Raw genomic sequence first — 22,215 nt, 5'->3', positions numbered from 1 at the left:
CCAATCACCAATGGTGTCCAACACCGCACGGCGCGCACGACATACCGCGACCACTACCAAAGCAGCCACATTGCCACTGTGCCAGAAATTCCTCTTTTTATAGCCAAAATACAATCACGTATTCTGTGTAAATACATATAGTGTATGTAAATTGTATGATATCTGATTGTGTGTGTATTACTGTGTGTTTGTGTAGGTCAGGCCAAGCCAGATCGGAGCACTGGGCCACTGGACAGTCTAATACATATTTGATACTAGTAGATTCCCGAACGCAGCCTTAGAGAGTTTGAAACATTTCAAATACAGTATTTAATTTCAAATCAAGTGTTAACTGGTGTTAATTTATTGCATAAAAACATGATTACCTCCCGTTTTATTTGCCTCATGCGGCAAAGTAACAGACATAATATAATCAATACATTTAATAAAAATACAGTTAAAAATTTCCATCATAATTCAATAACAACACAGTCCGGTGCTATACTTCCGGAGCCGGAAAGGGCTAGATTTGGCTTCTACGGAGTCATTACTAGTGTTATTGTTGGTTTAATAACTGGAGCAACTTTTAGTAAATACATGGCCAATTTTTTGGAAGAAAATGATCTTTTTGTTCCAACAGATGACGATGACGACGACGATTAAATTGTTTATAGCTTATTAAAATTATAATTAGTAAGTTCTTTAACAATATTGTAGCTAATTTATTATTTTATATTTCCACTACAAACATATGTATATTTTTCAGGAAAGAATTGAAAGTGATTACAAACCCAACTTCGCTAGCGAAATACTCATATTATGATTATTACTCAGTCAAAATTTATTTAATGTAAATATTTAAAAAACTTGAGCTAAACATTATGAAATTTAGTGGTATTTATTTTACAAAAGCTATGCTTAGATTAAGGTATAATGACTATAGAGACAGATAATTTTAACCCTATCAGTCATATCTTCTTAAATTAGAAAATCATAGTATAAAACTTGAAAATTATTATATACTTGTCTTTAAGAAAAATTTTAGAATACTTTTTTGTTTAAGAAAAATATTTACATACTCCAAATTTCTGAGGACCTGATAGGATTTATAAGTAATTCTTAATTACATAGGACAGACACACTGTGAAAATTAGCATCATTAACTGACTACGCAGTGACCGAAAGGGTTAAACGGTTTTAAGTAATAAAATTCTTGTTATAAGAAAGTGATTCTGTAAATAAAGTTAGTAATCAAATGTAAAAGAATTGTTTTAAATAATTATTTTTTCATTTATAAGTATTCTAATAAAAATTTTATTATACACATAATTATTTCTGTTCTAAGTTCATCGTACAACATACAAATTGGTGATAAATTAAAAAATTCAACATTTAAAATATAAATTAACAGATTTCTAACAATTGTTTTAATAAATATATAAGTATATTAATATAATTGTGCAGAAATTTATAGACATATGTCTATTTAACTGTTAAAAAACTGGAACAGCTATGACTATGTTAAATAATAATTATCATTTATCAATACTAAATACATTATTCACTATGATTTATTTATAGATAGAAAAAATTAACAAACTTCATCTTAGCCAGTGTCTATATATATTACATGCAGTTTTAACTTAAGTATATTATCATTATTCAGGAGGTCTTTTGTGTTGCCCCCATCCATGAAAGCATTTTGAAAATCTTCGCGACTCCTTATTCTTGGCTGTCAAGAAAAGTTTCCGTGCTTTTTCAGGTTGTTTCACGCGTAAATGTTGTATATACACCTAGAGAAATATACATCACAATTTTGTAATTAAATCAATTTATACATTAGAATCATTTAGTCGTAAATTATTTCTATAATTTAATATTTACTTGTGCTGATTTATAAGCAAGTTTAATTTCAACTTCAGAACATCGGGCACCTAACCAAAGAAATACTTGTTCACCATTGTCCAATATCATTATATCATCATCTGCTAAATCATCCTAAAAATGCAAAATAATTTATTACATACTTTTGATTTCAAAATGATGAATGTCACATCAAAACTATAGATTACCTGACAAAAATCTGTGCATTTTTCACTGATGGTAAAGTATCCTTTCTCATTGGAGCATCTAAACAATCTAGTATAATTCATGTATTCCGCATCGGTATCGTAGGGTTTTTTGCCACCAAGACCAACCCAAAAGAAATTATCCGGCTCTTCGCCTTCATTTAGTACTTGCAAACTTATCCAAGGCTGTATAAAATAGCTTGCATTAGATATTTATTATATACATATAGACATATCAGGCAGAACAATGTTCAACATACATTATTAAACATTTCTTCAGCAATTTCTTCAATAAGTCGAGCCTCTTCTGGGTCTGCTTTAGAGCCAATCCACACATATACAATTCCAGTCTCATCATCATTATTAAATGGCACATTTAAAAGATAGCTACAATAAAATTTAATTAATAAAAAACTAAACTAGGAAATACATCAAGTTGATGTACCAAATTATTTTACCAAAAAGAAGAATTTAATAAACTAGCATCTGCTGGTATTTGTATTAATCTAGTACATAATGCGCTTCCATTGCTGCGCAGATGAAAGAATTCAACTTTACTGGAGCCAGAAGGTTTAGGTTGTTTACGTTTACCTTGATGTATTATAAATTTTTTCCGAAAATGTGCTAAAAATTTTAAGTTCTCTTGCTGTTGGTGCGTTCTGACTACTTCCAATTTATCTCCAAAAAGTGATTTGAATTTCTTTTGTAAGCTAAAATGATATTGTGTAAAATATAAAACTAAATAAAAAACCATATAATATACTGCAAATATACCTGAATGTAAACGTGAGCCAACCCATATTTCCAGCATCTCTTCCTTGCCAAAAATAAACCATACATTGGTAATCATCTTCGTATTGCTCATTTCCGTCTTCCGTTTCCATTATATCTAAAGGCTACCAGAGAGTCGATAAGTATAAAATAAATAGCAATCTACTAATTAATAAATTTTTATAAACATTTGTATTGACATACCATCCAATATCGACAAATAAATACATAACAATCGGCACTATAAAAGTGCCCCAATTCTTCTTCAGGAAGACGTACAAATTTTCTACCTTCAAGTACTAAAGCATCCATTGCTTCTAAATCGTCATTCCATTCTGTCATAAGTTGTTGCGCTTCTGTAACCGACATTATCGGTTGACGAGGCATAAAAAGCGCAGCTAGATCTGCCTGTGAGCATATATTTGTAGTGTTAATTGTTATTAAATAATATCATTGAAATTTATATATTCTTCATTTACTTTAGTTTCTTGTTGCTTGGCCCATTTAGTTAAATCTGCACCGGTTTTGGCTACTGACTCGGCAGTTCTTGTAAAATCAACTGCGATAACTTCATCCCAGCCAGTAAATTTGGATTTAAATATCTAAATAAATAGTTTTTATAAATCAAGTGTAACAGAACACCTGGATCAGTCAAATATCTCTAATATTAAGGATGAGATCTACCAAGCTCTATTAAATTAATAAAGGCGTGGTCTGTGTAATATAGGATTACAATATGCTTAAAAGAACTTGAAAGGTCGCGTGTCTTAAGCGTTTCTTGAAAAAGTCCATGACGAAATTATTTTTAATATTTTGACAATCCTATTAAATGGTGCTATTGCTCTGAATTTAAAAAGTCAATTAAAGATGACCTTTGTGTCTCCTTGAAATTTTTTAACGGAGTCTATTTTTTATAGCGAAACTAGAATCTTCACATTAAAATATATTTGTTTTGCTTAAACCTTTTTTCCATTCATGATAGATGACGCAAAATAGTTCAAAATGTAAGTGCTGTCTCGCCTTAAGGGTGGTTGGTTTCGGTAGTCCCCTTCTTACTTTTGTTACTTACATTTGATTTACGAGTAACTTTTTAATTAACTTTTGGAGAAATCCTACGCAGTTCAAAGCTTTATCAGGGTCAATTTGAACATAAGCATTTCTTATTAGCTCGATCATCCATACGTGAATTATTTTATCAATGATGATTGTTACCTATTACTAAGCGTAAGCTTTTATACAATCACAATATTATATACCGACTAGCTTTCAGGCAAATGCCGCTTATACAAATGGATTAACGTATATTGAACAGTTTAGAAACATTCCAATAATTTTAGCGCACATTTCCTTACATCTATATATATATATATATATAATTCGATTAAAATCATTTTAAATTAATTCTGGTACAAACACAGTAGTAATAAATAATGAAGATTTTATTTGGTAGAAAAATTGAAGTAGTTTTCATTTATATCGCAAATGGTGAGAAAATCTTAATGGTAAAGTTGATTGTTATGCTCATCATTTACTAGAAAGGGAGTAGTGATTGCACATTTCCTCTGATAAGTGATGCAATAACTCAATATAGAGGGAACTGTAGAGCCAAAATAAGGGCCGTCGAAACACAGTTATTGGAAAAGCTAATGAAATAACTACATTAGAAACAGCTATTTATAAACCATATATTAGTACCTAGGGCATTTACACTTTAACTGTCATAGGGGTCACCAGTAATCGGCAGTTCCATGTGGGTTACGTTGTAAAAAATTTAACCCGACAGCTGACGTGTTAATCAGGACTTGGAATATCTCATTTCAGTATTTTCGAAGTTTTAAAGCGTCACCGATATCTACTTATCGTTTTTCCCTGCACCTGAGACTTTATGGTGATGGCTATTTGAATAATGTGATATTCTTTCAATTGCCATTTTAACAAATTAATGAAAACCCAATATTTTTCCTTCGAGTACTGTTTTTCCGTTGAATCATCACTTACAAATCACACAGTACTGATGACGATACAACATGCATATTAAAGTGTCGAAACCCCACACTTATTATGTTAAATTTAATTTTAGCATACCTAGCTCATTAATTTTTAGTGTGGAATAATTGATAATCAACTAATTGAACCGATTTTCATTTTTGGGAATCTAAACTGTTGAAAGAACTTTCATATGCTTTGGAAAATGAACTTTTAACATTGCTGGAAAACATATCCTTAGCATTATGATAAACCATGTCATATTCATCATGATTGCCCAACACATTTTATTTAGCAGATACACAAGAAGTTTTGAATCGCAAATTTAACCACCGATGCATGGTTAGAGAAGGTTCAATTAATGATCCGCTTAGATACTCAGACCATGTATCGCTTAATTTCTTTTTGTTAAACGATTTGTTGGCAGAATTTATGTATGTGTAACAACCACATGTGAAACTTATGATGGAACAAATCAGAAAAGTTTATGCCAAATTGGTCCTGTCACACTTTTCATTTTTGCATGATTCCTCCAAAAACAGATTAATAAGTATCTCAAAATGAATGGACAATATTTCGAACATTTACTTTAAAATTAAATGTAAGCATTGCCTCAATGGTAAAGACGAAGGAAGAAATCATTAGAAACTACCCCCTCGAATTTAAGAGGCAGGCTTACACCATCTACCACCAATGAAAAAAATGTCAGAAAAACCTGTGTAGTTTACATAGATTCTGATCGTATAATAATAGATAGAAGGTACCACTAAAAAGCTCAATATGATCTCTATGGCAATGTCAGCTAACTCTTCAAGATCAAACCAGTAACAACAACCCGTTCGATCTTCAAAATATTGGAAACACTTTCATAACAAGTTTTTCCGAAAAACGCTTAGTTTTAAAGATATTTGAATGACATGAGTGTCCTGTTACACTCTGTATATAATAATTTATTATTACTCAACATTTTAAGAAATCAGCTATTAATTTTAAAAAATATATACCTGCGACTCTGTACCTTCTTGCAATCTAGTTACCATTGCATAATCTGGCCTTTCTATCATATTAAATAATTCTTGAGAAAGTTTTACAGCCGCTGCTCTGACTAGCCTAGTTGATTTTTTGCCAAACCTTTAATGAAACCACTTGTATTAATTTCATTTATTGTATAATTAAATAGAATCTCGATATTCGATTAAGACATACCAAACATATACATCTAAATAGCAATCTAAGATGTATACATTGCGATTATTTAAAAGAGTGTTCACTAATTTTCCATGTGAAACTTCCACTTGAGGCAGCTCCAAATACCCCATACCCAGCCTAACTTGATACAAACGTGGTGTAATAGGAATAAAATTTGGATTTACATGTTCCTATGGAATAATTTTCAAAATTTTAATTAGTCTTAAGTACAAGCAAATACTTATTTAAATTTGGTTAGTACTTACAACGATAGGAGGCATATTTCCAATGTCTTTGATACCAAGACTATTCCAAAAATCTTCAGTTTCTGTTCCCATTATTTCTGTTATAATATCAGCTTTATTTTTTCTTTCATTTTTATTGATTTTTTCAGCCATTAACCTAGCCTTAGATTTTAAAGTATTCTTTGCTTTCTTTCCATACCACATAAATATTTTGTTGCCTGTGTCCAAAACAAAAACATAACAAGGATCCAATGAACTAACACAGACAGTTACTGGTTCTAAATGTATAGATGCACCTGCAGCGTGTACCCTAAATAATCTAACAACTGCTGGCTGTAATAAAGAGTTAAATTTATTAGCTGGCTTCATTATGTCAAATATAAATTAAGTTCAACTAATATTTTAGAAATACTTACAGTATCTTCTACAGTATAAAAACCTGATGATGTGCGCCCTCCTTCGATATACGTTATGCCAGAATCGAACAACATAAGAAATTCATCTGATTCATCTCCTTGTTCCTCTCGAATAGTCCGACATTGTGCGCCAAGATAATTTCGCAAATTTACAGCGTGAATCGCTGCACAAGCTCGTTTATCCAACTAAACAAGTAACATTTGTAATGGAAATTTCGAATATTTTATTATCGTCAAATATATAAAAATTATGAAAGGATTGTAACCATACCGTAGCTTTTTCACCAATCCAGAAATATATTGCCCATGTAAATGATCCACTATCGTCAATACTGGTTTTTAAAATAATATAACAATCTCCTTCATAAAACTTTCCATGTGCTACTTCTTCTATTTGATTTGGTAAAAAGTTTTCTATCTCCCATACAGATAAGCCAGGTACTTGACCAGCATCCTCGTCAAAAAATTCAGAATAATCCAAGGGAGGCTTTTCTAATGTCTCATCCCATCGTTTGGGTCTAAAATACAATTTCTTATAATACTTGTAATCTTCTTTTTTAAACTTTCAGGCTTACTTTAAAGATTCAGCTTTGCTGTCTTCGCATTCTTGATCTTTATTCTTCTCTTTCGCAATATCTTTCATTCCCTGGAAAATAAACTCCTTGGTTATACATTTTATACATATATTATTTTATTAATAATTTTCTTCCACTACCTTTAGTATTTTTGCTTGATCCTGATCTGCCTCTTCTTGATCTCTCCTTCTTCTTAATCTCATTTTGCGTGCAATTGGATCTTTACTACTGTCTTTAATAACATGAAAAATTAAAAATATGAATTGCATGAACATATAAAATAACATGAATTAGTTTTTAGATTCTACAGTTAATAATCACTGTTAAGAAGATATCTTAAACCAATATTACAAGAGAAAACATCTTTTAATGCTACATCCTTATGACATATCTGATTTTATTGTTTTTGAACATGTTGGATACATTTGAAGCTCTCCTCTTAAGAAAATTAATCAAATATTTTAATTCATCATTTGTTCTTACAAAATGAAAATAACTTATTCCATAATATTTTTTCAAATCTGACCACTTTTTTTTTTTCAAAGAAGCTTCAAACGAATCCAACTAGTCCATTAACAATGAAATCAATCCTCAAATCATGTTATCCTTGTAAAGGTGTTTATACTCTTCAATTTTACTATAAGGGATTCCGTTAAGTATATACTTACTAGCTGTTTGAGCTGGAGCAGGAACATTTGCTCCAGCAAGACGTAACTGATGTTGTAAAGAAAAGTCAATATTATAAAATTCTATACCAGATCCTCTTTGAACCTCTGTAGGTTTTGGAGGCATAACTAAATTTGGATTATCTCTGAGGTCAAGTATATCTAAATCAGTAAGTAAATGGATTGCATCTGGTACAGTAATCAACCGATTGGATGTTAAGATTAATTGCTTTAAAGAGCCACATCTGAAGCAAATAGTTACTTTTTTAAAAAGAATTATTATTTGCATATTTGAAGTGTTGTTTTTAATATACCTGCATAAACCTTCAGGAATCATTTCTAAATGATTATTTGCTGCTGAGAATACTTGTAATGAAGATAGTTTACCAATTCCAGAAGGAATACCTTCGAAATCTAACTGATTATCATTTACATACAGTCTTCTGAGACTTGAAATTTTACACAAGGAGACAGGTAACATTGTCAATTTATTCCTACACACATTAAGTGTTTCCAGCTTTGTCCACAATTCTAAAAGTATTTGCAATCACCATAATTCCTAATATCAAAATAAGATTTAATTAAAGTTAATTTAAGTTAATCTTACCAATTGCTGTAGAGAGCTCAGTTATTTGATTATCACTGAGGTTTAATCGACGAAGATTGGGAAGCGAATATAGAGCATCAGGAACACGAGGTAATCCATTTTGAGACAAATCTAATTCTTGTAAATTAGTTAGGCTATCAAGATTTGAGGGAATATTATTTAATGTACGTTGTGTATCCCTCATTTGCAATGTGGTTAGATTCATTAACGATGGTAACTGCCTTAACTGAAAATGTCCTAATGGATTATGATTCAGATTCAAAGTTTGTAGATTGGCCAAACGCCTTGTTTGAGGAGGTAAAGTTTCTAGCTGATTATTACTAAGATCCAGAAGTAACAAATCTATTAAATGAATAAATAAGGTATTTGGAATTGTCTCAATACTGAAAATAAATGTAGAATCATTACTATATGAACAGTATTAAAAATTTAATTCATATATATTAATGCTTACTGATTATGACTTAAATTAAGATTTAATAAGGAACGGGCTTTTTCTAAACCTTCAGGTACTTCCTTTAAATTATTATGGCTTAGATCTAATGTAGTCAGCTCTTCTAAATGAAATAATTCTGCTGGAATACCACTAGATTTGATATTATTGTGCCTTATGTTCAATGTTCTTAAGCAGGTCAACTCTGTTAATTCTCCGTAAAGTCTCTCTAGTTTATTTTTGACCAGAGACAAATGTTCCTGAAATAAACAGATATAATTATTTTCAGTCAAATATCTGAATTAAACAATTCTGATAAGAAGAAAGTCTTACTAGCTTTAATAATTTTCCCATCTCTTCAGGGATTTCAGTTAAGCTAGTTTTATCAAGTTTCAACCATTGTATTCCAGTCATAAGACGCACTGACTCAGGAAACTTTCCATTCTAAAAGTATTTTTAATTAGTTACTAAAAAACATGAAATTCTATTCAGTATCAATAATTTTATAATATTGTAAAAAAATATATAATTACACTAAAGTCATTGCAGCTAAAATCTACACCTCTCACAAAAGGCAAAACACCTGTATTTGCCATGTTTGAAACAATTTGCCTTTATAATTATTAAAAGCAAGATTACAATTAAATTAACTCAAAGGTAAATAAGTACACAAAAGAGATTTGATTCGATCACATCCATTATTGTGTCACATTATTTATAAGATAGGTTATTTTCATCGTTTGGAGTTCACGTTAACACCACCAATACCATTACAACAACCACTCCAATAATAGATCACAAATAGATGCCGGCTACGTTCCGTTATTGACTGCATACATGCTGAAGAAGCGTAGCCGCAGTACCTCTGCGCATACATAGAAAGTATAATTTATGTCACGTTTAATGTAGAATTTATACATGCGTAGCGTAATACGGAATGGATCCATCAATCCATGCAAAATTTAAAGCCGGTAGGTGCAGGTAGTACTAGGTGACTTAAAAATGATCGGTTTCCCTGCCCTTTCCGTTCTGCTCAAATAAGGACCCGAATTTATAAACTAAATTTAAGCTTAGCACGGTCTTAGCTAATATTTATTATCTCACTTTAACAACCTTCAATGGCTTCAATACAGTACAACCACAACTAAGCTTACGAGTATTCGTCGTCTTCGTCTTCAGGAAGAAACTGCTAAACTGAAATTCGAGCCAAGGTCTCTTTATCTAAAATTTATCTTTACTAACCTCTACCGGCTCTATCTACAGCCCAACCCAAACATTAATTATATAGTGAAATTTGGACATTTTTCCTTTTTAATTTAGTTATTTTTCTACAATGACAAAACGTCCTTGTCCTTTTGAAGCTGATTTACTACCTCAGTGCAAAATACACGTTGAGCAAAAACATGTAAATAACGGCGTTAGCAGAGATCTGCACATGAATAGTGTGTACGGTAAGAAACTTATCTTTTACTGTGTTTGCCTTTACTTTTAAACAGCTATTTTTCACGTTTAAAGTAACATTCAATATTATTATTCTTAATTTGTGTGTGTTTCTATCTTTTTAGATAAAACACTAAGATTATTAAAAGAAGGCTCGAAAAAATATTCGCAAATAATGAATGTCTGTGAAGAATTATGTACCTTAGAGAAAAGTTCTTCAGAAGAAGAAAGCCCTATTGTGCAAAAATCACGTCCTCGCATTAAACAAACAATTTTAAGTGACAATATGAAGTTAATAAGAGTCGAAGAGAAAGGCATTGTAAGCATTATCATTGATTTCTTTAAAATCTTTTATTAATTTACTTTCATTACAGAATTCAAATATTGATATATGTGACAGTTGCTGCCTCTTCAATAGTGTCTTTGCAAATAAATGTTTCTACTGTGATAAAACTATGTGCTCTTACTGTTTGGCTTCTTGCAACAAATGTCATGAACTTTTTTGTCATGATTGTAGTCTACCTATGTAAGTATAAACCCAATTGAAACTCAATTTCTTATGATAACCAACTAATTGTTATTCTCCAAACTTTCTTTAGATATGACATGACAGATAAAACGGACAGTATGGTATGCCTTGGCTGTTATAAATAAATTAAAAATATATATCACATTAATACCTCTTGTTTAAATTTATTAATAAGTTTTTTTATAATTATTTTTTTCAATAAATATTTATTTTTATAATTATAATAATTTCATAAATCATTTAAAACTTAACCTATCTTTACCAATTTTTACTTTATTGATTTATTATATGTTAATTAATTTCAAATATTTTTATGCAAAAATAAAGTGACTGATATAATTCGTTTGGTCTTGTAACATTTACATTTTATAAAAATATCTGTCCATGTGCTGGCTCTTCTTATACTGATATACTAAATATAAAATTATTTAATATATGGCTGTTTATTGAAATCTTTATACAGGGTGTCCTATTTTCAAAAACACTGAACTTCAAAGATTTTTTATCGAAGTTGTTTCCAACAAAAGTTTTTTCACTATAAGAGATACAAAAGGTAATATCATTAGATTAACCTTGAACAATCGTTTATACATATGTTACATGAAAGTCATATTGAATTTTTGAAATGTAATTACTTGTTGTCTATTGCATAACTTTTAGTTTATCTACAGAGGTTTAAAGAAAAACTATTCATTTTTCATTTTATCTAAACGTTTAATAAATATTTTGATTTGAAACTATAAGTGAGAGGTTATTTATATTTATGCATAGTAACTGCATATATTATTTCAGTAGAACCTACATCTATCAAGAGACACGATAGTGTCTCGACGGTAACTTTCATATAAAAGTAGATAAAGACATGTCTATACCGCCGTCGAACTACTTCTTTTATATAGCTAGTTTGGCCCGTCCTAATTTCCTAACCGACTTATCTCCGTGAATAATCCATTGTCATGATTTAAGTAAAGCTTTTTTTAAAATAGTTTTGAACAAGCTTTCATTTGAGCCCATGAACATAAGATATTATGTATCAAAATGAAATAACTGGTGAATGGCTGGATGAAAAGGTAAATTAATATAGTATTTTGGAAAATTCTTAAAATAAGCTACAAGAGTATAATAATAAAAAATTGGCAGTTTCGTTCCAAAAATTCAAGATGACCTTCATGAATTCATATAAATTTTCAAGGTTACACTAACATCATCATCTCTTTCTCTTACATCACCATTTGTGTCAAACAACTTTTATAAGAAACAATTTTCTTTATAATTTTTTTTGCCTAGATACTTGATATTCGAAAGTTAAATTTTCATCCTGTACACATATAGTGTGATGGAATTTTGAAATAGAGTATATTACAAATATCTTTGCTTAAAAAAATAATACAAACTAATGTACAAGTAAAAAAATTATTATAAAAAATACTATTTTGCCTATGTAGCGGTGTGTACCGCATTCACCAATTTTTTTAAATGTACGTTAAATCTGTACAATTTTTCATTTTTTCTTTATATTTGGAAAAACCAATGGTTAAGTCAATATCTTCTGTTTCATCTCCAAGAAGACATCCTTCAACTTCTTCTTTTGATCTTCCAAAAAATCTGTGAATTAATGAAACAACAGGAAGGTATTTGTAGTACTTTGTGACACTTTATATTATGGAAAATTTATAATGTTACATGAAAGGCGCAAAAAGCAGTGTTAGTTGCTTTTGAAAATATTCGAAAATTTAATGTTAAAAATATCCAAGAGAGCAGTGTTTACATTTTCATTGAACTGACATTTAATTATACATAAACTTTCTCTCTTTATAATGTCTTGTTGAAAGAACAAAATAATTTTTCATATATACAAATATGCAAAATAAACAATACGCTTAGCATAATATAAAGATAATTTATTTCCAAAAATATAATATTATATATGATAACAAGTTATGAGTGTTATGAAAATTCATCTTATCTAGATAAATTAAATAAACCCCCTCCTCCATAACGACGAACACCAGAGTATATAAATATGTACATGCACTTTGATTTAAATAGAAAAGCTTCATAGGTATTTTTGTTAAAAATCAGAAATATTTAGTATATATAAGTCAAATGTTCATTCCAGTTTAAGCGTTAGTGTTCTTGCATTGTAGCATTAATTTAGGATTATCGGCACATGCATGACTGTACCTGGATATTGTAGAGGTGGAGCAAGCCTGTTGATTTTGTAAACTACTCAATTCATCCAAACCGCGGTGAAGAGACACTGTATCTAGGTCGGAAGTACGAGCTCGCGTCTCTGAAAGATACTCGGATGTTTCTAGGATAGCCCTTGTTGGTTTTTTAAATCTGTTCGAAACGAAATTATATATAATGAGGGAGATCTAAGCATACTGTACGACAATTTATCACTTACAACTTTAGCATTAAAGAACTTCCTACAACAGAGACAGAACTAAGTGCCATAGCTGCCGATGACATCCACGGTTGCAGGATCAAGCCATACGAGACAAATACCCCTGCAGCGATGGGTATACCCAATAAATTATAGACACTTGCAAATAAAAAATTAAGTCTTATTCTGCAAACAGTACTCTTGGATAGGTATAAACACGCAATGACGTCCAATAGATCATTCTGTTTAAACACAAAATATTGTTACGATTTAAGCAAGTCATGTTGAAAGAAGAATGATAATAATTATTACATATACTAAATGTCAAAACTAACTCTCATTAGAATAACATCGGCAGCCTCAACGGCAACATCAGTGCCAGAAGCAATAGCTATACCAACATCAGATTGAGCAAGGGCAGGACTATCGTTGATTCCATCACCTATCATAGCAACTCTTAAACCTTGATCTTGAAGCCGTTGAATTTTTGCCACTTTATGGGAAGGCAAGACTTCGGCAAAAACTTTCGTTATACCAACCTGTATGGGATACAATTAATATCAACGCTCTTTAAAAGTAAAAGGTTAATTTATAAAAAATTACCTGGCGGGCAATTGAAGCAGCAGTTTTTCTATTATCACCGGTTAATAAAATTACTTCCAGACCCATTTTTTTAAGTGTGTAAACTACAAGATGCGCTTCAGGTTTCACCGTATCTGCGACACTGATCATCGCGATCAAAATATTATTCGCTGACACTAAAACTGCTGTGCGCCCTAACTCTTCCTCTTTCATCATTCTCGAGTCAACTTCTTCCGCTATGTTTATAGCATTTCTTCGCATCCACTCTCTATTACCAATACAAACTTCATAGGTATCACCAAACAATGGGGCTCGATCACCTTCAACATTAGGTTCTAAAAGTTGTTGCAAATGCAAATTTTCTTTCCCTTGTTCGGATCCAGAGATGTTCACAATATCCACAGGCACATTGTTCAGATTGATTGATCCCGAAGATGATTGATGCGTGTGTACATGATTTATGTAGTTTTTAATCTTTTCACTTTTAGAGGCCTCCGATAAAGCAGTATCCACACGAGTTATTTTGCATTTTAGACCGCATCCAGTTACTGATTGAAAATTGCTACATTGAGCATTAACCTCCGATTTAATTGTCTCCGTCGCATACTGTATTATAGCTGTAAGAGATAGTTACATTATAATAGTATTATCACTACTTAAACCTACAAAAATATAGTTATAGTGTGATTTCTGTCAATTATCATTTTAAGGGATTTTAAGATACACAAGTAAAAAATATCTACAACAATTCCATACAAATATTACAGTACAAAATACGAAGGCTGAATAAAAGAAACCACGAAATTAATTCTTTTTGCCCATACCTGAGGCTATGGGGTGCTCGCTATTAGTCTCTGCAGTTCTCGCAATAATCAGCAGTTTCACTATTGAGCAAATCCTTTCATTAACAAACATGCTAATTCTGGTTACTGTTGGTGAACCATAAGTCAATGTGCCTGTTTTGTCAAAAACCATACATTTCACTTTGTGAGCGTTCTCCAAAGGTCCCGCACCTTTGATCAATATCCCGTTTAACGCTCCAACTCCAGTACCAACCATTACTGCGGTAGGTGTAGCTAGCCCTAGCGCACATGGACAGGCGATTGCTAGTACCGATAGAGCACATCGAAATGCGTATTGCAAAATACTATCTCCTTGACTCATTCCGTGCTTTGATATTGACAAACTGTTCACACTTGTGTATCCAATAATTATCCATGATATCAAAGTTATAACTGAAACCACTATTACAAACGGAATGAAATAACCAGCTATGCTATCTGCCAAATGCTGTATCGGGGCTTTGCTTGTTTGAGCTTCTTCGACTAGCCGAACAATCTGCGCCAATGTTGTATGCTCGCCTGTATGTGTTGCAACGATTATTAATAAGCCACTTTGATTGATCGAGCCACCGATAACAATAGAATCTATTTTTTTTGGCACAGGCATACTCTCTCCAGTTATTAAGCTTTCATCGCACATTGATTGTCCAAATAAAACTCTACCGTCAACAGGAATTTTAGCACCAGGCAGAACTTTCAACGCATCACCTCGTTGAACCAAATCGATACTTATCACGCGTTCGGATAGAATCTCTTTGTTATTTCCTAACGTTAATAAAGTAGCATCCGTCGCCTTAAGAGATAGCAGTTTGGATAAAGCTTCCGATGTCTTTCCCTTTTTATTAAAGTACAAAATAAACGATATATTTTATAATTATGAGATAAAAGCAAATGGATTAATATTTGAATTCACATTACCTTTGCAACGTGCTCTAACCATCTCCCTAGGCTAATGAAAACCAACAGCATGGGTGGTGTGTCAAAAAATGTTTGAGGACTAAAGTTATCTTGCTTTACCATTGCAGTGATAAGTACAATGATTGAATAAATGTAAGATATTAGGGCTGTCATAGAAATCAAAACATCCATATTCGTCGTATGATGCTTCAGGGCCTTGTACGCTTGAACGAAGAAATGCCAGCCGCCGAAAAACTAGGGTATATTCAATAAAGATATACTACATTGATAGATTTTCTACAAATAGATGCGTTACTAAAGTACATTGTACATACGTACCAAAACAGGTGTGGAAAAAATGAACATCAATAAGTTCTCCCAAGAAAGCCCTGGTACGATGCAGCACATATCTTGGTGTGTCTTATTGTCAATAGACATTACTAGCATAAAGTATGTCATAGCTATCATACATGGAAGCCCAAAAATTAAAGACATGAAAAAGGCTGTTCTCCATTTTTTAATGTCTTCCCTATGCTCCAAATAGTCCCTGCCATCCTTGTCTTTATTACTTATCGTAACAGCAGAGAAGCCTAATTTGTTAATAGTATCGACAATATCTCTGATACCAATTTTATCCGTATCGTATTTGAATTTTCCTCGCTGTATCGCAAGGGACACCATGGCATGATGAATTCCAGGCAATTTCTTAACGGTTGATTCTATTTTATTTACGCAAGATGCACAAGTCATTCCTGTGATCTAATTTAAATCAATAATGGCCAATTTTTCACAATTAATGTGTAACGTTTTATACGTCAAATACAGGTACCAATACTCACTTTTAATTCAATCTCAGTTTCTCCATATCCTGATTCCTCGATTACAGTAGTAGGAAATCCAAGCTCTGATATACTGGTAGCGATATCGACAGGACTTATTTTATCCGGACTGTACACAATTTCTGCTTTAGCAGCCATTAATCCAATCAGGATGTTCTGAACACCATACAATTTTTTACAATGTTTTTCAATCGCAGCAACGCACGATGCACAAGTCATACCCTATAAAATATGTTAAAGAATTGTTACACTGATATACGTTAAGTCTGAGAAACAAATTGCTTATATATTGTCATTTTTACTTTAACGTGTAAGAAACATTTTTGTATTTTTTGATAGTTGTTTTTGTCATCAGCTCTACATTTTTCAATCGACGCATCAGAGTTAGATATTTTATTCGATTCAAGCAATTTTACAGAGCTTGAAACAGGTTTTCCATTTATTTCCTTAATAAAATTTGTGAAGCCTAATTCCTGAATATGTGCCTCTATTATGTTTGGAGTAACGTCACCGTTGTCGCTGTAACAAATCTTGGCTTCTTTCGACTCTAAATTTATATCCACCTCTTTTACACCTGGCTTTTCCAAGAGAGCACCTAGAAAAGTAAATAAACTCATATGAGAGAACGTGTATGATTACAAAATAGCAATTTGAGTTTGTATTATTTATAAATATTAATATACAATTACCAGTAATTTTCTTAACACATGACATGCATTTCATTCCATCTATGTGTATAATGCATACGTTATTAACAAACATATTGGGAAGATGTGATTTTTCAACCTTATCTTGGTTGTACGTAATATCTAAAGAAGTCGTAAAGCCCATATTGGCAATGGCTTGTAACACTTGGTCTGGCTGAATCTCGCTCGGTTTAAATTTCACATAACCAGCCTTTTCACTCAGTTCCACTCTAATATCCAGAATGCCTGGGACAGCACCTATGGTGTTTTGAATATTGTTGACGCATTTTTGGCACCGCATCCCATTAATCTCAACTCTGATCATGATTGTATCGATTGTAGAATTACTCGTGTCTTTAGATCTGGGTACTTGAACCATATAAGTTGTTTTCTCATACTCCCCTTCGTCCTCGTCGTCACCGTCCCTATTTTTGAATAAACAGAACAAATTTACATTAATCAACAGTACAATGTATATCAAATATAGAAATAAATTTCCTAACTACATTTTCCTCATGTCTATCAAAAGACATTATTATAATCCTGTACAGTAAATTTGTATACCGCAACCTCAAAATATAACAGCATTATCGTGCAATAGTATTAGAAACGAGGACAAGAGAACGATTAATTTCTAAATGTTTGCAAATTTTTACAATTGAGAAAAAGGGGGTGATAAGCATGACAAAGGAGTGTCCTATTAATTATAATAATAGAAGAAACGAATCGAATCGATATCGAGATTCAAAACAGGCACTAATTCATTGACTAATAAAAAAATTTCAGTTCAACACACTGTTATAATGCTACGAAATGCTCTTACGTATAAGATCCCCAGTCATATTGTAAATCGCTATAGTGTGTCCCTATACTATTATCTCGCTCGTCTCATAGATAAGGCATTGATCATTGATGGTTGAGAGAATTTCGAAACAAAGAATTCTAAATAAAGGAATGTACAGCATTTGAGCTTACCATAAAACATCCATTGTCCCATAATTTCTTTTAATAGGACGCTTAGCTTCATGATTTTTTTTCGTCTCATTCATCATAGCGAGTTATCGATGACTCTACTGGTTTTGTATATTTTACGAAAGAACACGTGAAATCGTCACTCTGATAGGAGGCGTGCAATTGCTTACGAAAAATATCAAACATGGAGCTAAATTGATATTAATATCTCTCATTGAGGATTAACGCGAGAACCTACGCGTTACCACGCGGTAAAACCTTTCTTTCTCGAAATAACTTCTCGTACTAAGGTCTTATCGATTCATCATTGCCGTCTTATTAAAATCCCATATCTTTATACATAGTTCTTGAATAAAGCGATAACAAAAATTGTTTATTGATACGCGCGCGTATATCTTTATCTATATTATTATTATACTGCAGTAGTAACAAAATTACAGCTTACTGTTTTTCAAAAAGGAAAAGAGATTTTCTATTTAAATCAGTTATTTAAACGCTGTGTTCAATTATTCTTAAAAAACATTTACAATTTTGATTTGGTGACCGATTTAATAGGTGGTTTGTATTGTATTAAAGGGTAGTAAATACTTGTGCGTGGCAAAACAGAATTTTCTATGTAACAATTGTTTTATTAAGGTACTTTATGTATATTATATATAATAAACAAAAAAATGCTATAAATTAAATACTATTTTGCGAAGCTCCAATAATTACTATTTCTTTGCTTTCCTCTCGTTATCATGCACAAACCCCTCCAATAATCGTAAAGTGTCGCGCACAGATTTCGATATTTTAATTTATTATACACGTGCAGGCCGATTCAATGATTCCGGAACAGCGACACGGTTGGATGCACTACTGCTATAAATTAGAATTTATGTGTCACGTAAACTGTGCATTTGTGCCCATCCATGCGCGCGTGTAAATTTTTCGCTTAATTTGAAAACTCCCAGAAAATACCCCAATTGGCCAAGAAATTTATTAATGCTACTTTAAATATTTTAAGTCGTCTGTGAAATTGGCAAATATCCTTTGTAAAATGATAAAACTGCTAAAGAATTAAGTTCTTTGTAGAGTTTCTTATTTTAAAAATTTAATTATTTGCTACGAGATAATTACTGGATTTTATCGCACAATAACAAATTGGTTAATTTAATTATATGAGATTTAAATTAATATGCAAAGGTGAGACGAAGATCGACTTACCTCCGAGCTGAGTTGAGTAGTAACTTATATTTCCAAACTTTACGCACGTTAAACATTATTGTATTATCGTTTCACAAAGATTTGAATAAATTTTGTTTTGATCAATTGATATTCGCTCTGTTTATATGAGAAACTAATTTTCTCTGAGGTAGGGAAGAAAATAAATAATGTTTTCAAAACAAGACACATAAAAAATATTATATACACCATTAATAACTATTGAGATTTGTACTGTGAAAGAGTAACGCTTCGAGAGCTTCTCTGCCACGAAATATGTACACCTGTTGATACATTAGCACCACTGTTTGCCAAACTTACTTTCATTATGTGTATCGTATAAGCCTACACTGACAGGAAAATGAGAACCAAACAAATTCTTCATTATTTTCTCAAGTCTTGTTAAGTATATTAATAAATTTTTTACTGTATCGCATTATCAATTATTGTATAATAATATATATAAACACCGTACGATTGATCATTTTTATTAATTAACATATATTTGAATGTTCCGGAACTCTTGTTACCGTTAAAAATGAGCTTTTACGACTGGGAAAAAAAAAATTATCGTAAGTTATCGCAAGCTACAAAGCAATTACGGAGCCTTGAAATGATACCGGAATCACTTAAATAATTTACTTGTCATTCAAATTTAGCAAATACAGATAGAGTAAAAATGTAGTTTGATTTTTATCTTCATCTAGATAAAAAAACCCGTAAACACATTCAGTCAAATCATACCGTATTTAGTTTATGGAAACTAATTACACTATTTATTATTAGGCCGCTAACCTAGATAGTATAATGCAACCAACGTATATAACGAAGATTATTCAACGATTTGTTATTTAATCAGCATTCTCGAAAAAAGAAGAAATACTTGTGTCATAATAAAAGTTACCGCGCCAAGTATGTATAACATATAACAATGTTTACTGAGAGCCACACTTAGTATGTTTTTCCATGAAGCGATACTGAGTTGAAGTATCTCGGTACAAAAGAGAAAGGATCAACGGACGAGAACGCGTTAAAATTTGATCTCTCTTACAGATCCGGATTAAGTGGTTTTCAAGATGAATTTTCTCGTCCAGAATTGCACATTAAACACGAAGCACAAAGTAAGTCAGAGATAAGTTTCAAGCAGATGGAAATGTTTGGAACGTTCAGAGATAACATTTTCAACGTTTTCTTCCGTCTTAACACTTTTATCCTCCCTTCTACCATCATTCGATAAAGAATGATATAGACTCGCAATTAGAAAATCTTTCTCACACAATTTGCCAATAAATGTGGTGTAATCCAACAAAATTAATCATATTATTCACAGCTGTTAATTAATCTTCGAGGATACTTCCGCCCGCACCGCGATCATCAGACTCAACGCAGGCTTTAATGATAACGTATGTAGAAAATAATACATATAATAATGATAAACTGCAGACAATCTGTTTCTGTATCTTACTCAGATAAAAACCAAATTCGGGCTACCAGCAATGTTGTTTTTTCCAATTTAATATTGAATGTATCATAATTTTCTGTACTCCAGACTTTGTTTCTTGTTACGTATAATTTTTGAGTCCTATTCTAACTCAACCTTCCACATACTGCTATAATTTCTAACACTTTTATTCTTATTGCATGTATAAACCAGTCTAAAGACTGAATAAGCAACAGGAAGTACAACTGGACTCGGCAATCAAGTCTACTGTACAGAGTATATATATACTTAATGATAAATATATGCTAGTTGATTAACTAAACCAAACATAGACTAACTTGTATAGACTTTTCTTTCAAAATTAGAAATAAATACATCTTATTGGTTAAATACCTTAGTTATCTTTCTTTTAGGAGCAAAATCGATGCAGGTCAATGTACTCTGTTATTTTAATATATAGAATATTATAATGAAAAGAATAAAAAATATTTTATAATTTCCTTTTGATGAAGGTTAATGCAAATAACTAGATTTGATAATATAAAATGAATTAACTTTTGTAACTATTTTACATCTTCTGTTTTTATATTTCCTAAAGTATTATAACGTACAGTTTAAGAAATTACTTACACTTGTTTTATGGGAGGCATGTTGCTAGTTCTTGGCAAGTCAAACTCATTATTTTCTGTAAGGATATAGTTATAGAATTTATCATGAGTAATCAATTATGTGGTTATATTAAATATAAGATGTAAAAAAGACCATAAATACCTGTCACATTTGTCTTTGGTGTAATATCCATCTGATTTATGCCATTCTCAGTCTTCCCTCTAGTAGCTATGTCCATTTTTACCTAAAATCATAATGAAATTACATCTTGCTCTTGGTATATATTTAATCTTTATACAAATTCACTAGTTCAAAATTATTAGAGCAAATCATTGATACTCTATTTTTATATATACAATCTTAGAATTAATATATTAACTTATTGTAATCTTAACCTATAAATGTAATTCGTTACAGTATCACTAATTCACAGCTAAAAATATTACCTTTTACATAAATATTTGATACTATCTGTCATATCGACTTTCACATATGATTAAACTGTAATACTGATAACTCAAACATGAAATTTATTCAAGTAATTCCTTTTTATACGTATTATGACACTGGCACATTGTTTAAATGTTAAGGAAAATATTTTCATTTTCAATGAAATTCTAACTACAAAGAGAAAATTAGTAGTACAAAAATATATTCATCACAACAAACAACAACGATCATACGATTTACCTATGCAGACTTATGAAATGAAAGTGCGAATGGAATGGAGTGAGTGAATTGGATTGAGATCGGATTGGAGTCTTCTGTCTTGGAGAGAGTCAGTAAAATTAGGTGAATGGACGGAGCCGACGACGGCGAGACTACGGGAGTGGTGGGACGGCGGCGGGTCAA

At 31.5% G+C, this 22,215-nt stretch overlaps 4 protein-coding genes and 1 long non-coding RNA gene across 9 annotated transcripts; 3 read left to right on the top strand and 2 right to left on the bottom strand.

Annotated features, from left to right (window-relative positions):
• Positions 1–357: 357 nt before the first annotated feature.
• On the top strand, positions 358–1,308 carry LOC136774495 (essential MCU regulator, mitochondrial-like). The gene is made up of 2 exons (XM_066728826.1): positions 358–672; positions 746–1,308. Exon 1 carries the CDS (start codon positions 358–360, stop codon positions 640–642), a length of 285 nt encoding a protein of 94 aa, XP_066584923.1. The 3' UTR covers positions 643–672; positions 746–1,308.
• Positions 1,309–1,323: 15 nt separating this feature from the next.
• Positions 1,324–9,688, bottom strand: fliI (FLII actin remodeling protein). Its single transcript, XM_066728814.1, has 21 exons — positions 9,468–9,688; positions 9,268–9,378; positions 8,956–9,194; positions 8,502–8,884; positions 8,209–8,425; positions 7,898–8,139; positions 7,370–7,461; positions 7,230–7,300; positions 6,926–7,172; positions 6,655–6,840; positions 6,260–6,571; positions 6,012–6,184; positions 5,810–5,936; positions 3,299–3,421; positions 3,024–3,227; positions 2,823–2,944; positions 2,507–2,758; positions 2,309–2,435; positions 2,052–2,234; positions 1,864–1,977; positions 1,324–1,772 (listed from the first exon to the last, which is right to left on the bottom strand). Exons 1-21 carry the CDS (start codon positions 9,528–9,530, stop codon positions 1,638–1,640), a joined length of 3,723 nt encoding a protein of 1,240 aa, XP_066584911.1. The 5' UTR covers positions 9,531–9,688; the 3' UTR covers positions 1,324–1,637.
• Positions 9,689–9,923: 235 nt separating this feature from the next.
• LOC136774494 (apoptosis regulatory protein Siva-like) lies at positions 9,924–11,112 on the top strand. Its single transcript, XM_066728825.1, has 5 exons — positions 9,924–10,145; positions 10,255–10,385; positions 10,500–10,693; positions 10,749–10,900; positions 10,974–11,112. Exons 2-5 carry the CDS (start codon positions 10,268–10,270, stop codon positions 11,026–11,028), a joined length of 519 nt encoding a protein of 172 aa, XP_066584922.1. The 5' UTR covers positions 9,924–10,145; positions 10,255–10,267; the 3' UTR covers positions 11,029–11,112.
• Positions 11,113–12,369: 1,257 nt separating this feature from the next.
• LOC136774485 (copper-transporting ATPase 1-like) lies at positions 12,370–22,177 on the bottom strand. Of its 5 annotated transcripts, none has more exons than XM_066728809.1 (15): positions 22,054–22,177; positions 21,810–21,984; positions 21,526–21,607; positions 21,385–21,439; positions 17,142–17,563; positions 16,755–17,047; positions 16,453–16,674; positions 15,953–16,372; positions 15,635–15,868; positions 14,699–15,551; positions 13,896–14,491; positions 13,628–13,831; positions 13,314–13,534; positions 13,088–13,246; positions 12,370–12,508 (listed from the first exon to the last, which is right to left on the bottom strand). In XM_066728809.1, the coding sequence occupies exons 3-15, from the start codon at positions 21,599–21,601 to the stop codon at positions 12,376–12,378; spliced, it is 3,888 nt and encodes a 1,295-aa protein (XP_066584906.1). In that variant the 5' UTR covers positions 21,602–21,607; positions 21,810–21,984; positions 22,054–22,177; the 3' UTR covers positions 12,370–12,375. The 5 variants fall into 5 exon arrangements, with proteins under 5 accessions (XP_066584906.1, XP_066584907.1, XP_066584908.1 ...); XM_066728810.1 differs by having other exon boundaries at positions 21,810–21,980; positions 22,054–22,172; XM_066728812.1 differs by lacking the exon at positions 12,370–12,508 and having other exon boundaries at positions 12,790–13,246.
• Positions 19,762–21,366, top strand: LOC136774497 (uncharacterized). Its single transcript, XR_010822817.1, has 5 exons — positions 19,762–19,885; positions 20,100–20,225; positions 20,367–20,434; positions 20,644–20,716; positions 20,968–21,366. It is a non-coding gene; the product is annotated as an uncharacterized lncRNA (long non-coding RNA).
• Positions 22,178–22,215: the final 38 nt, after the last annotated feature.

Source organism: Prorops nasuta, unplaced genomic scaffold, assembly GCF_024137725.1.
Source record: "Prorops nasuta isolate Cenicafe-Biocafe unplaced genomic scaffold, Cenicafe_Pnas_1.2 PNAS00006, whole genome shotgun sequence".
Lineage (NCBI taxonomy): Eukaryota > Metazoa > Arthropoda > Insecta > Hymenoptera > Bethylidae > Prorops > Prorops nasuta.
The sequence above is the reverse complement of the archived record's forward strand: the minus strand, read 5'-3'. Positions and strand labels throughout refer to the sequence as shown.

Excerpts from the sequence above, each read along its gene's own strand:
- LOC136774495 (XM_066728826.1), top strand. The coding sequence starts at position 358 with ATGATTACCTCCCGTTTTATTTGCCTCATGCGGCAAAGTAACAGACAT.
- fliI (XM_066728814.1), bottom strand. The coding sequence starts at position 9,530 with ATGGCAAATACAGGTGTTTTGCCTTTTGTGAGAGGTGTAGATTTTAGC. Across the intron at positions 3,422-5,809 it reads AAGAAGGTACAGAGTCGCAG|ATATTTAAATCCAAATTTAC; the intron begins GTATATATTTTT and ends CTATTTATTTAG. Across the intron at positions 1,978-2,051 it reads AATGCACAGATTTTTGTCAG|GATGATTTAGCAGATGATGA; the intron begins GTAATCTATAGT and ends TTGCATTTTTAG.
- LOC136774494 (XM_066728825.1), top strand. The coding sequence starts at position 10,268 with ATGACAAAACGTCCTTGTCCTTTTGAAGCTGATTTACTACCTCAGTGC. Across the intron at positions 10,386-10,499 it reads GCACATGAATAGTGTGTACG|ATAAAACACTAAGATTATTA; the intron begins GTAAGAAACTTA and ends CTATCTTTTTAG. Across the intron at positions 10,694-10,748 it reads GAGTCGAAGAGAAAGGCATT|AATTCAAATATTGATATATG; the intron begins GTAAGCATTATC and ends CTTTCATTACAG.
- LOC136774485 (XM_066728809.1), bottom strand. The coding sequence starts at position 21,601 with ATGGACATAGCTACTAGAGGGAAGACTGAGAATGGCATAAATCAGATG. Across the intron at positions 14,492-14,698 it reads CGAGCACCCCATAGCCTCAG|CTATAATACAGTATGCGACG; the intron begins GTATGGGCAAAA and ends TATCTCTTACAG. Across the intron at positions 13,535-13,627 it reads CCGATGTTATTCTAATGAGA|AATGATCTATTGGACGTCAT; the intron begins GTTAGTTTTGAC and ends GTGTTTAAACAG.